The 12,727-nt window shown below is 36.2% G+C and overlaps 2 protein-coding genes across 2 annotated transcripts; both read right to left on the bottom strand.

Annotated features, from left to right (window-relative positions):
• Positions 1 to 527: 527 nt before the first annotated feature.
• LOC121988450 lies at positions 528 to 3,407 on the bottom strand. Its single transcript, XM_042541884.1, has 4 exons — positions 3,136 to 3,407; positions 2,511 to 2,826; positions 1,406 to 1,565; positions 528 to 1,219 (listed from the first exon to the last, which is right to left on the bottom strand). Exons 1-4 carry the CDS (start codon positions 3,343 to 3,345, stop codon positions 751 to 753), a joined length of 1,155 nt encoding a protein of 384 aa, XP_042397818.1. The 5' UTR covers positions 3,346 to 3,407; the 3' UTR covers positions 528 to 750.
• A 1,676-nt stretch (positions 3,408 to 5,083) lies between these two features.
• LOC121988449 lies at positions 5,084 to 10,030 on the bottom strand. The gene is made up of 8 exons (XM_042541882.1): positions 9,900 to 10,030; positions 9,371 to 9,702; positions 7,913 to 7,984; positions 7,374 to 7,438; positions 7,110 to 7,263; positions 6,346 to 6,429; positions 6,175 to 6,264; positions 5,084 to 5,355 (listed from the first exon to the last, which is right to left on the bottom strand). The coding sequence occupies exons 2-8, from the start codon at positions 9,659 to 9,661 to the stop codon at positions 5,227 to 5,229; spliced, it is 885 nt and encodes a 294-aa protein (XP_042397816.1). The 5' UTR covers positions 9,662 to 9,702; positions 9,900 to 10,030; the 3' UTR covers positions 5,084 to 5,226.
• Positions 10,031 to 12,727: the final 2,697 nt, after the last annotated feature.

Raw genomic sequence — 12,727 nt, 5'->3', positions numbered from 1 at the left:
TAGATAGTTTGATACGCCATTAAATTAATTTAACTTGAGTGGCATATAATTAATATTTCCAATAAACCAACAATCAGTCAACATGACAACATTGGATAAAAATATCATTATAATTATAATTTATTTTCAATTATTCAATAATTAGTCAACATTAGATTGAATATATTATTATAATTATAATTTAGTTCAAAAATAATCTAATAAATGTTTACAAGTGAAACATGTCATATTTAGACTATAAAACTATAGAATCCATAAGAATGTATAAACTTCACACAAATTAATAAATAAATTTATTTATAAATGGTTCGAACTCATTAATTTCAAATTTGTTCATTGATTTATTTTTTAAAAATTAAACATAAACAAATTGAACCTTGAACTTTATTCATTTGTTAGCCTAACACAACTCACTCATAAATTTATGAATGAATTTGAGTTAAATGGGTTGGATAAAAAAAAAATATGATCAACAAATAAATATATGACTCACTTATAACTTATTTATTAATTAATATACCTAAATATACATTAAAACCATAATCTTTTATTCTTAAACATGATCATGCCTCTCTGAAGGCAGCATATTGAATTGATGATACAAAGAGAGGATTCATCTAAGATCTAACACATAATTTTCAAATGGTTTCATAAGTTCCATAGATTACTCAAGAGGTAAATTGGAAAAGGATAGAAGAAAATTTAGATTTGTCGACTATATGTATCGAAGAAAACTGGCTCTTGTATTCTTCAGCGTTTTGAACCAAACTGCTCCTCCAAGAATTTGTACAACTCTTCTGCAACTGCTAATGGATACTCCTCTTGTGGAAGAAGGGCCCCCGGAACCTCCACAAACTTAGTCACACCTTCGGCGCCTTTTAGCGCTTCCATCTCGGCTTTCGATCTCTTGGGGGCGTTAGCACTGGAAACGACCAGTATAGCGGTCTTCCCTTCCAATTCTGCAAATAGTTGGAGGAACTCCTCGCGTGATTTCACAGGGTCGAGTTGGCCTGTCAAAAAAGCAGCAGGGACGTATCGAGCGCCTTTCCGTTTGGTCAATGCATACCGACTCTCCACGATGCTTGGAGTCACGTTCTCAGGGTTTGCGTAGACGTGTGACTCGTATTGCGACTTGATGGACTTTTCGTTGCTCACGAGCATGTTGTACATCATCCAACCTACAGCAGGTGCTCGCAGCGTGCCCCGCAAGAGTCCATACCTAGTACATTGCCCAAGAAAGAACGAAACTTACCATGGCTCCTCTCTAATATAATTATTAAGGATCCTTGGAAAAACTTCCATTGGTTGTTAATCGATCATAAATGCAATCTATATGCTCATAATTTTTTAGCAAGCTAATAAAGTCAGAAATAAGCAGACATAATTTCTGGTTTGCTGATAATACCTTGTTTCCATGTCAGAACCTCGACCAAAGACTATAGGTAAAGGACCGGCCCAAGTCGGTGCAACAGCCGCAATGGATGCTGGATTGATCGAACCCTTTCCAGCCGCACGAAGGGCAATAGTTGCGGCATGTCCTCCACCAAATATGACCAACTCGCCTCCTGCATTCGGTGAAATTATATGAAGTAACAATCTTTGGAATATTAGTCTCATATTAAGAAGTTTCAGACCATAATAAAGAGAAGAATCAATAAATTTTGCGGTTAAAACAAGAGTTTTATACATAAATCTTGCAATCCTAGCAAATTTCAGACATTTGCTATGCTTCGATCATCCAAAATGCTTGTGTAGAAAAGTGAAACATGATAGGAAGATGAAAACCTCAGATAGTGTAGATCCTTCAAATGGCATAATAACACCTCAATCAATCTTTACTATGACACCATTAGTAGGGGAAAGGATATTCATTTATCAAAACCGGTTAGGCCTTCATTGTAAGTTGTAGTAGTGTGCCAATGTGCTGCATTCTACATATGTTTCTATGGCACGATTATCATCCTTAATCTGAAAGTAACCCCACAATCGATCCCTATATGTTTCCTTTTGATCTCTCTAATTATCTAATATTCCTTAATCCTTCGCTAGTTCATCAAATTGTTAGGATATTTCAACTATATACTTGTCCAATTTATTTGGTCAGTTGCTTTCATCACAGAATAAAAAAAAATCTAAATTAATTCATCAGCAAGTTTGTGAATTCTAATCACGTCCATTGATTTGTCCCGTTTAGCAACAAACATTTTCCTTTGCCATTCATCACGAAAATTCAACACAATTTATTTATTACTTATCTTCCTTCAGGAATTAGGGTAATAATTACCCACAGTTTGTGAGAAGTGTTCGTTCAGAAAACCTCTTGTTCCTACTGTCTAATAGCAGTCAAAACTAGGTGAATTAGACTACAATTCTTCCAATGTGATAATTTTCATCGACAATTACGCCTTCAAGTTCTTGAGAACTATAACATCAAAGAAAATATAAAGCAAATTATGAGGCAAAAGATTATAAAACCTTGCAATTTTACTAACTAAAGTGAAGATTGCTACCTGAATTTGCCAACGGACCGTCTGGTGCATTGATAAATTGCTCAAGGAAGTTCTGCATAACATCAGCATTGTACTCGAGCGACGGCCGGTCAGAGTATCCAAGACCAGGCCAATCAACAATGGTGGCACGGCATCGTACATCTCCCTCTCGTGCAACAATGTCTTTGGCGACCGTCCTCCACTCTTCAACTGTGCTAACATCCGAGATCGTGGGGACGAGAAGAATCTGTTTGGCATTTGCAACACTCTCCGCCTCGTGCTCCTCAAAGTAGACGTTCACAGAATTTCCATTGAACTTCCACTCCCATTTACCAGTCTAGAACAGAGGAACCGCATTAATCACTAACGATATCCATAAATGGTGATCACTAATTTCCTCTCGATCTTTGAATCTAACCTAGAAATCAAACTGCAAGGATGTGGCAGCAAAAGGCAATCTTTCTGATTGAAATATTACAACTCAAAAGTAAAGAACAATTATCGGCAAAGCGTTCGAAATAAATTGCTCAGAAATAGGTAGACCGTTCCATTCAATTGCAAGCGAACGACCAGATTAAAAATCAAAACCGAGGAAAGAGGGCAAAGTGCGAAATCGAGAAGGGCGTTTGAGAGATCGCAGATCTACCTTGGATCGGGAAGTAGAATCGAGGACGGGGGAGGGGATGGAAGAAGAAACGAGGGAAGAAGAGACGGGTCTCAGCCGAAGTGTTCTGGCGATCCGAGGAGGCAGAAGAAGAGGCGACGAGAGGCGCGAGCGAGAGTAATCGGCGGATGCTGCGGAGAAGAACGCGGCTGCGGCGGAGGAAGGAGTGAAGATGGCAAAGGAGGCGGCCATTGTGGAGGAGAGGAGGAGGCGATGGGACGGAGCAGCAGGGGAGGCTGCGCGTTTATTATTATTATTATTATTATTATTATTATTCCAAGTTTACAACTACTAGTATTTTTTGTTTTTTCTGAACAAAAAAAATCTAAACACGGTTTTGACTGTTAGTTATTTTGACTTCTGGTAAAATAATAAAATTAACTTTTAGTTATTTTGACTTTTAGTACATCACATCGGTCTTGACTCAACTATTCTGTATTTATTCTTTTTAAAATTTAAATTTTTCTATAAATATTTCAAATATCACAAAAAGTTTAATTTTTTTATTCGCTAATTTAAAATTTTCAAAAGTATTTTTTTTACAAAATCAAATTTGGTGTAGTTAAATTTGATATCGTCTGCCAAAAAAACAAATCACTTCCTAATTTCTAAATTTAATTATATATATTGCTATTATTTTAGTGGCTATTAGATATGTTAAAATATAAAGAATATATTGTATATATATGGAAAATTTTAAACGTTATATTAAATTTAAAATAAAATATAAAAAAATGAACTATGTTAATCATAAGCTATTTTTTTTATGATAATCACTAAAGATTATAACAACTCATTTTTGATATTATAGAGGATAGATAATTTGTAAATTTATTATTTAACAGTTGCCCATGCAACAACGATGGATTGATTTGTGCTTCCATACACAATTCATACGGTGGGAAAGTTGCCTATGATAAGTTAACCTTTTTAATTTAATAGATATCTAATTTTATCCCAAAACATCCAATCAAATAAATATGAAAAAGCACACGTATCATGGATCCCAATGTATTTGAAATAGTCTTCCCGAATGGATCTAATGACTAACTTATAAAATATTATTATCATGAAGTTTAGAATTTAAATCTCGATAAACTCGAAGTAAATATTTTCCATCAATACATTTGAAGTAAGAATGATAAATTTTTTCTAATTCGATAGAGAAATCAATATCCGATCCGAGAAGGATACGAAAGATTATTAATACCGATTAAATAATATATATTAAAAAAAATCTTAAAATCTATTAATTGATTTTTATTAACATTAGAAATAGATTATATTGATATTTAATTTGTTTTCTAATTATATATATAATATTAATTCTAATATATCTATATTAAATTATAATTGTTAGAAGGAAATAAAAAAAATTTATTACTACATGCTATATTATATTTGATTATTTAATGACTGTAAATAGAAAGATGGATATCTAATGCTTCTAGAGGAAATAAAATTCAAACCCAATCGATTATCATTCTAATTCGAGTATTTGAAAATATCATCCTAATTCGAATATTTGAAAATATAGTCATCTAGTGACTAGCACACAAAATATTATTATCGTCATGAGATTTAAAATTTAAATTTCAACATAATCGAAATAAATGCATCCCTTATACAGCAATCACTATTCTAAAAATTAATAATCATGTATGATTTAATTTTTCTATATTAACTTGATATTAACTTGAGACAAATTGACAGAAACACCAGAGATAAAGATAGTCTTTATCACCACGAGTATTCGAAAATGCCAACATCACATTCAAACCGTAGCCGGATGGCAAAAGAACCCCACCGCTTTAGACCTCCATGCTGTCCTGATCATATAGACAGCTGTTTTATGTACCATCCTCTCCGGCTAAATTTCTGGATTAAAAAGCACACAACTCTACCCATGCTGTAACACTTATTTTCTCCATACATTTAATTTACGGGAGGAATTTGAAAACGTACAAATGAAATCTTCATCCAGTAAAAAAGAAGAAATGCCGAGTGAGAAAGTTCTAAATAGGCATTTACAAGAAAAAGGAAAATAGTAAATACAACATGTTTGAGAGATATCTATGAGTGTGGGTCTGGGTCTGGGTGGGGAGTGGCAGGCGAATCAGGTGCTAATGTGAGATGCAACCCTCTTTGCCGACCGGACTGCAATATGAAGGCCACTTCAGTCGCTGCTAAAGCCGCGGCTTCCTGTGCATTTCAACGGAAAATAACATCGCATTGTCAGGCCAACATCGTGTGAAGCTTCAGGAGAGAAAATTGATATACAGAAATATAAACATATAGATCGACTCTCCCCCCCCCTAATCACTCAAGCTTTCGGCAGCTAATCAGTGATTGTGTGGGTCAAATTAAGTATATTCACCTGCTTGTGATGGGCGAGTATTAATTATAGATGCAAGATGTGCATAATTGTCTCCCTTCTAATACTCAAGTTTTTGCCAGAGTTGTTTGATCAGGAAATAGTTCCTTCAGGAACTGGTGGTGTCCATAATAGGCTTTTGGTACTTCGCAAGTGTAATTGATATTCAACTGAACATGAGCCAGTGACCAAAAAAAAATGATTGTTAACTTATAACCAATTACTTCGATAATCATTATGTTAGTTTGGACAGGATCAGAGTTATAGGCGTTCAACCTATTGTGGCAGCTGAGACATAGGTTGCCATTTATGAGGTGGTGCTGGAACTCAGATGCCAAAGGCTTGTTGCAATGAAACAGGTCCTCTTGTGAGCTAACAACAGATGATAGATTATGGTTATGGTTATTTCTGTATGATGAACTTTGCTTTGTCATTCAAAACTATGTAGAGAAACAACAACAATAACATCAACCAAATCTTATCCCACTAGGCGAAGAAATTAAAAAAAAAATCAAAATTATAAAAAATTAACAACCAACCAGCACTTAATTTTTAGAAGTTAAATCATACACGAATTGAAAACCAAATCCTGCACCTAGTAGAATTAAAAAAAAAATTTTGGAGTTTTATATTTAGTGAGTTCTGACCTGTCTTTGACGTCGACGTTGCAAGATGATTATAGCCCCAGCCATGATGTAAAATGGCAACAGAAAACCAGCGGCGCGTAGGAGAAAAAGCTGAAAACAGTCACAAGTTATCGAAATTCAGAAGAAGCTAAGTCTTAAAGAAAAGCATATTGTATTGCAAGTTTGGCATACCGAAAAGAATGAGGAAGCATCATCCTCATCTCCATCAGCATCAGTAAGAGTCAATGCATGTCTCAACAACAAAAGAGCCATCAACTGCAACAGGGATTGAAAAAAAGGGTCATATGCCTCCACATAAAGTGACATGGTTTGTTAATAGATATGATATACAAAACAAAGCATAAGTTTAGGAAAAATCTGGTAGTTAGACAAGAAATTCCTCACTAAAAGCTTAATCTTCACTAGATATTGAATTGAAATTATAAATGAAAGACAGCGTTCCTTAGTACTACTCTATATTTGATCCTTCAAGTAAAAGTGTGCCAGTAACCTCCTACATTACTTACATACTTATTGACTATTGCAATGACAATAGGTCTTGCAGTTCGACCCAACGATATCATAGACAAGGAAGATAACATTTAAGTTGTTAAGATGTTATTTGTAGATTAATAAAGTGACCGTATACTCTATCATTCCAGCAGGCAACCCAAGGATAAAAAAAAAAACCAAGGATATTTAAGACGAAAGAAACCAATTTAATTGTTGATTAAAACAGTGGGCTTTATATCATTCAAGCAGAACATAAAACAACATGGAAATAACCTGCAGGATTTAATGCCAGCACAACTGAAAAATCACTAGAGAAAGATGATAAAATACATATAGTTATGGTTGTCAATGGATTTCAACAACAGATAAACTGGAAGCTATTAAGAACAAATGATATGTGAAAGCAGTAATGCTTGCCAATTCTACTTCAAGAATGGGCTTACAATTAGAACAGTGGAGCGGCAAAAAGCAGCACCGCTAGCATTCGTAGCATACTCATCATATTCAGCGTCAACCAGTTGGCTGCGTGCTGTAGCCATTGCTAAAATTCGAGGGTCATGAAAATCCAAAGAAGAACCTGAGATTATCCAACCACCACTAGAGTGGGAGGGAAGTGTAAGAATAAGGAAGTCAGCATAATGATAAATTATACAATTTCCTTTTGCTAAATATGGCAGTATTTTACAAAAATTAAGACAATAACATACTTGATGTCTATTCTGGTTTCATCAGGATCGGCAAGCGGTGGTGCTGTGTACCCAGACTTGTATTGCTGCAGGCCATGGAGAAGGAATTGTTACAAATGTCATCATCATCATCAAACCATGTAAGGCCCAACAATTTGGGTTGGTTCATTATTAACATAAGTTTTCATATCAAAGTGCCTACTATTGCAATAATTGTTTCATGACAAGTGTGAGATTGCTCAGTCCAATCAGATTAGCACTTAAAAGTCAGGACATCAAGGTATACCCAATGACCAAGATGAAATGACAAACAGTTCGCAGAGGTTAGCCTTGAGCATAGGCTGGTTGAGATTATAGCACATCATATGATAGCTAAAATATTACACACAAAACCTGTCTGACAGGAGAACTTCAGAGTCTTCCTACAGTTATTGAATGTCTGGAAACTTATGAATTACAGTATCAACAAATATATACTTGAATGCACATCATATACATGGAGGAGCATGAATTGCGCAAGAGAAGAATACTGAGAAACTATCTCCAGAATTGGAACTTACCTCATGGCAGATCTCACAGGTTATATCACCCTTCTCATTGCACCAGCGCTGCACACATGCCCTATGGGCATACTGCATAATGTAAAATTTTAAGCATGTAAATTTGATGAAATTCTTAGGCACATGAAAATCAGCTAAATTATAATCATATACAATAATATGTGAAATAAAGAAAGTATAATAACTTGTTGCTCTGCCTGCACAAATAGTGTAAGTAAATGCAGGAACATTAAGCTAATCATGACATGTTAAGTTATTTGGATCAGTCTCTTTCAATGAAAAACAAAGGGTTATTCCAGCATATTTAAGTGTAAATGTGTAGCAAAGCAACAAGTGGATATGTTCTATTCCATGATAATAATCTATGAGAACTACAAGTTCTAAATCCATTCTTATTAGTGTACCAACTACATAATACATTTGTCTGAGACTGGAAGTAGCTTTAAATCATTATCAAGTGTAATGCCTCTCTGAGATTAAAATAGTCAGAAACAAAGAATAAGAGTAAGCAATCTTATCCTGTTTCTCTTGCAATCGTGCTAAGGCCACTAGATTACAAGAAATCATCCTCAATTGACTTTTTCTAGTGTCCTTTCTTGTCCTACACCTGTTTTTTTGTACCAATCTGCTTAATCTATAAAGTTTCTTTGAACTATGACCCACAATATCCACCTGAATAATATTATGAATGTGTTTATGTGATGAGTCCATTGCATCAAGATGAACCTACAATCAGTTTGGTGGGATCATAAGTAGTTTGGCTTGTATGCTAAGGGTTCAACTGGACAATCCACTGCATCAGGTGGCTAACTATTCTATGTACAGTCAAGGTGGTTAGATGAGAGACTCATCATACCACAACAGCCATCAACTATGACTTGAATACTTTCTTAGATGTCTACTACAGCTTGTACATAAGCTTCTCGACTGGCTATGACAATATTTAACTATTAACTTCAGAGATAGTCTTTGAATCAGAATTGGAACAAATTTCCTCTGACAATTTACAGGACTGGCATGTATTTCTTCTTTTGTCCCAATCCTAATCTGAATGAAAAGACACTTAGAAGAGTCCCTAATAATACATATCCCTTGAGGAAAATAGGGTAAAAGGAAAGAGGTTTACTACAAATTCAAGGGGCCACTAGTTAGAATAAGCTATCGTATCCCTCAAATGATCTTTATACAAGACTATTGACAACTGTTTTCATTGGCCTTTCTCTACTTCTTACATCTTCCATTCTAATAGGTTGAACTCTTCTAGCTAACTATTAGTAGTTTGTAATCACATCTACACCATCTCAACATATTGTATTCATTTTATCTTCTAATTCAAGCTACACCTAATTCCTCTTGGATTGAAGTGAAACTGATTAGCAAAGTGGCGAACTGATTAGCATGACAGTGCATGATTAAAGAATCCAACCCAAAGAAGCAAAACCATTAAAATTTGCAAACCTTCAGACTGCCATTGCAAGCGCATGGGACCTCTAAGTTCTTCATGTGATCCTCCTCTTGGCATATGCGGCATTCTACCATCTGAATAAGAGGTTCTTCTTCCTCAGAAACCTTGATATTCTCCTCTCCTCCCTTCTCCTTGCCAGAGACGACACCTGATGCGGAAGAACGGGATGGATCTGGGCGACTGGAAGATTCAGAAGAAGGCGTCGGATCCTTCTCCTTTGCTACTGTTTCAATAGTTTGTGGCGTTATCAAGCGGTCAACATGCAACACAACATGGTCGTCCATCACCCTCTTTCTTTACCACCAAAATTCCTTCTTCAATGTTCCTATTAATCAATCACACAGAAACCAAATTTACAAAGCTTTCGTAGAACAGCAAAGCATCAACGGGCGACCAAAACGCTACCGCGAAAATCACACCAGCATATGAATGGCGATCGGCCACAAAAACTACAACAAAAGCGCGATACAAAGCACAACAGATACCGAAAGCAAAAAGAGAAAAGAAGAAGAAATTGCAGACCTGGAAGACTTCAGAATCGAAGCGTGGACTTCGTCGTGAGATCGTCGATAGATTTGGGGGCGAGCCATCTCCTGTACCTTAGCTTTTTTTATACGTTCAACTGCATCGGCTGTCCCTCCGAGGGGACCATGGTTTCTTCATCGACACTTTTGCACTCGAAACAATTACCCAATTATTTACCCTTTCCTTTTAATGGATGTAGTAGTGGGCCGAGTCTGCAGCAACCAGTAAAAACACGGCCAGGGGAAGTTTGATTAGGTGATGGTTAGTGCTTTCTAGAATCGCGACTAAGAGCAGCAGGAAGGCGGAGACTGACGGAGCCGTTAAGAGTTGACGGTGACTTGGTAGCGTTGCCGCGTCGTCGGAAACGCGTCCTGCAGAATCGCAACGGGCGGATCTGACGGAGGGAAGTGGGGGCCACCCGGGGCAGCTGAAAGTCTCCGAGAGTTGGGCCCCATCCGGGACATGCGAAAATTGGTGGGTTCAAATTCCGGGTAGCTAGCTTATGGTCAACTGTTTAATCAAATAAGGAGACTGTCCAACCTGATCCGGTCATACATTTTAATTGTTCAGCACTTTTACAAATTCTGCACTTAAAGAAATACTTTAAAATGTGAAACTCTTTACTTAACATAAATTTTGATAAAGAGAAAAAATATTTTTATTTAAATTTAAAAACAAAAATTAAATTAAATTATTTTATTAAATTTTTTTCCTAAAAAATTGACACTTTAGAAATCTCAAAATTAACAACGAGCCACAAAAGAATTGATGAGCTCTCGGTCATGATCAATCGTAGAATTATTGAATTATTGATATATATCATCAATCTAACAACGAGCCACAAATGAATTGATGAGTTCTCGGTCATGATCAATTATAGAATTATTGAATTATTGATATATATCATCAATCGATCACTTTCGACTAAATATAGATGTCAATTTTACAAAGAGAGATAATCGGTGTGGAATTGGAGGAGTTATTCGAAACTACTTGGGCAAATGGTTGTAACTTTTGAAAGGACAATACCAAAATCATATTTTATAGTAAAGGAGAATTGATTGTCATTCTTGAGGGTATTTAGTTTGTTCAAGATAAACTACTTGAATAGATCTTTATATCATCTAATTCACTATTGACGGTACCAGTAGTCATAGAGCCATCAAGTCATCTGACTTTTTAATTACAAGTCATGGAGACAAAATTTTTAATAGGCCAGTGAGATAAGTTTTCTTATTTTTCCCCCTGCTATGTTTTGTTAGGAGCCTAGGAATTTTTCAAGTTGGTTAGTAAAGCTCGTATTGTGTAACATTATTGATACGGTGCGTGAAGAAGGGATCCGATGAGGTCGAACAATTAATAGTTAAGAGGATGTGACAGTTAGAAGTCAAGAGAATGTAACAGTCAGAAGTCAAGGCTATGTGTCGGTCAAAAGTCAGAATAATGTGGTAGTCAATAGTCAAGGGATGGATGAAGTTAGACCGCCTCACGCAGAATTCCCAATCGGGCACAGTCAGGCCAGGTCCCTAGATCTGTGACATGAGATGGAGCTCAGACTAGTTCTTGACCTGCTACCGACTGATTAAACCTCCCTAGATCAAGGCTCTATAAACGGTCAAACCATTAAGGAGGGGTCTCTCGACATGGTCTCAGATAAAGCTCGGGCAATTCGCTACAACTCATTCTCCTCATCAAGGCCCAGTCCTGGTGGTATAGTTGAGTGGTCATCCCGAGTTGTCTATAGTCGAACCCGGGAAAGACGGAAAACGCTAAACGACAACAATGTCAGGGAATCGTAATCTCCTGTCAGAGAATAACTATCATACGTTAGGGAATATTCCAGTGGTCTGCCAGCACCTGTGAAATGAACCTTCCTTTCACTAATAGGAAGTCACCGTACGCCCTCTCTCAGTCGATAGGTCCTGACACCGGACATTCTCTGACATCGGTCAGGCTCCAGAAGTATGCATCACTATATAAAAAGGGAGGTACTCTCCCTTGAGCAGGTACGCGCACATTTGCACTCGTTTTATATAATTTTTTTCCTTTGTACACTGTTCTTCTGAAGAAAAATGACCTGATTTAAGTGTTGGAGGGTCTGCGCCGAAGATTTTTTTCCTGATTTCTAGTATCTAATGCTCCGTGTACTTGTCTGAGTGTGTGCAGGGCCTAAGTACCACCAGTTTCGTCACCACTGTCCTTAAGTTCTATGTAGGGATCCATTTTTTTGGTGGGCAATTCACTAGGTGTGTGAAAGTCACCTCTCCGTCAACACCAGTACCATCTCAGTCAGTTTTTGTCTGACTCAAATTCTTGACAGAATAAATTAATATTTTAGAATAAAAGTTATATGGTTACCCGTAAAAAAAAAACAAATTCAAATTAACATAGTTAAAACCTTAATTAAATATCTAATTATATATATATATATATATTATATACAGAGAATATGATCTTCCAACAATAAAGGAGAAAAAAATAATTCTCAATATTTTCTTATATACAATCGATATTTAATCATTGAGTTGAAATTTTAATAAATCTAATAACATTTTTTTTTATTGCTTGAATATGACCCCAAATTGTAGTTGATTATTTTTTGGGAAAAAAAAACTCTAAAAAGATGAATTTATTTTCTACATGTTTTACCGGGGGATTTTTTTTTCGTTTCGAAGTGGTCCGTTGGGTTAGGAATGCTACTGTCGACCCGTGCCGAGATGTAGGCTTGGACTGACATAGCATTGTAGCGCTATGCTGGGCTGAAAAGGCCCAGGTACACAATGGGCTCAGGGCTAGCTTTATTATTTGGAAAGCCGAAGCTTAGA

This window comes from Zingiber officinale, chromosome 6B (genome assembly GCF_018446385.1).
Source record: "Zingiber officinale cultivar Zhangliang chromosome 6B, Zo_v1.1, whole genome shotgun sequence".
Classification (NCBI taxonomy): Eukaryota; Viridiplantae; Streptophyta; class Magnoliopsida; order Zingiberales; family Zingiberaceae; genus Zingiber; species Zingiber officinale.
This window is presented reverse-complemented; position numbering and strand designations above follow the sequence as displayed.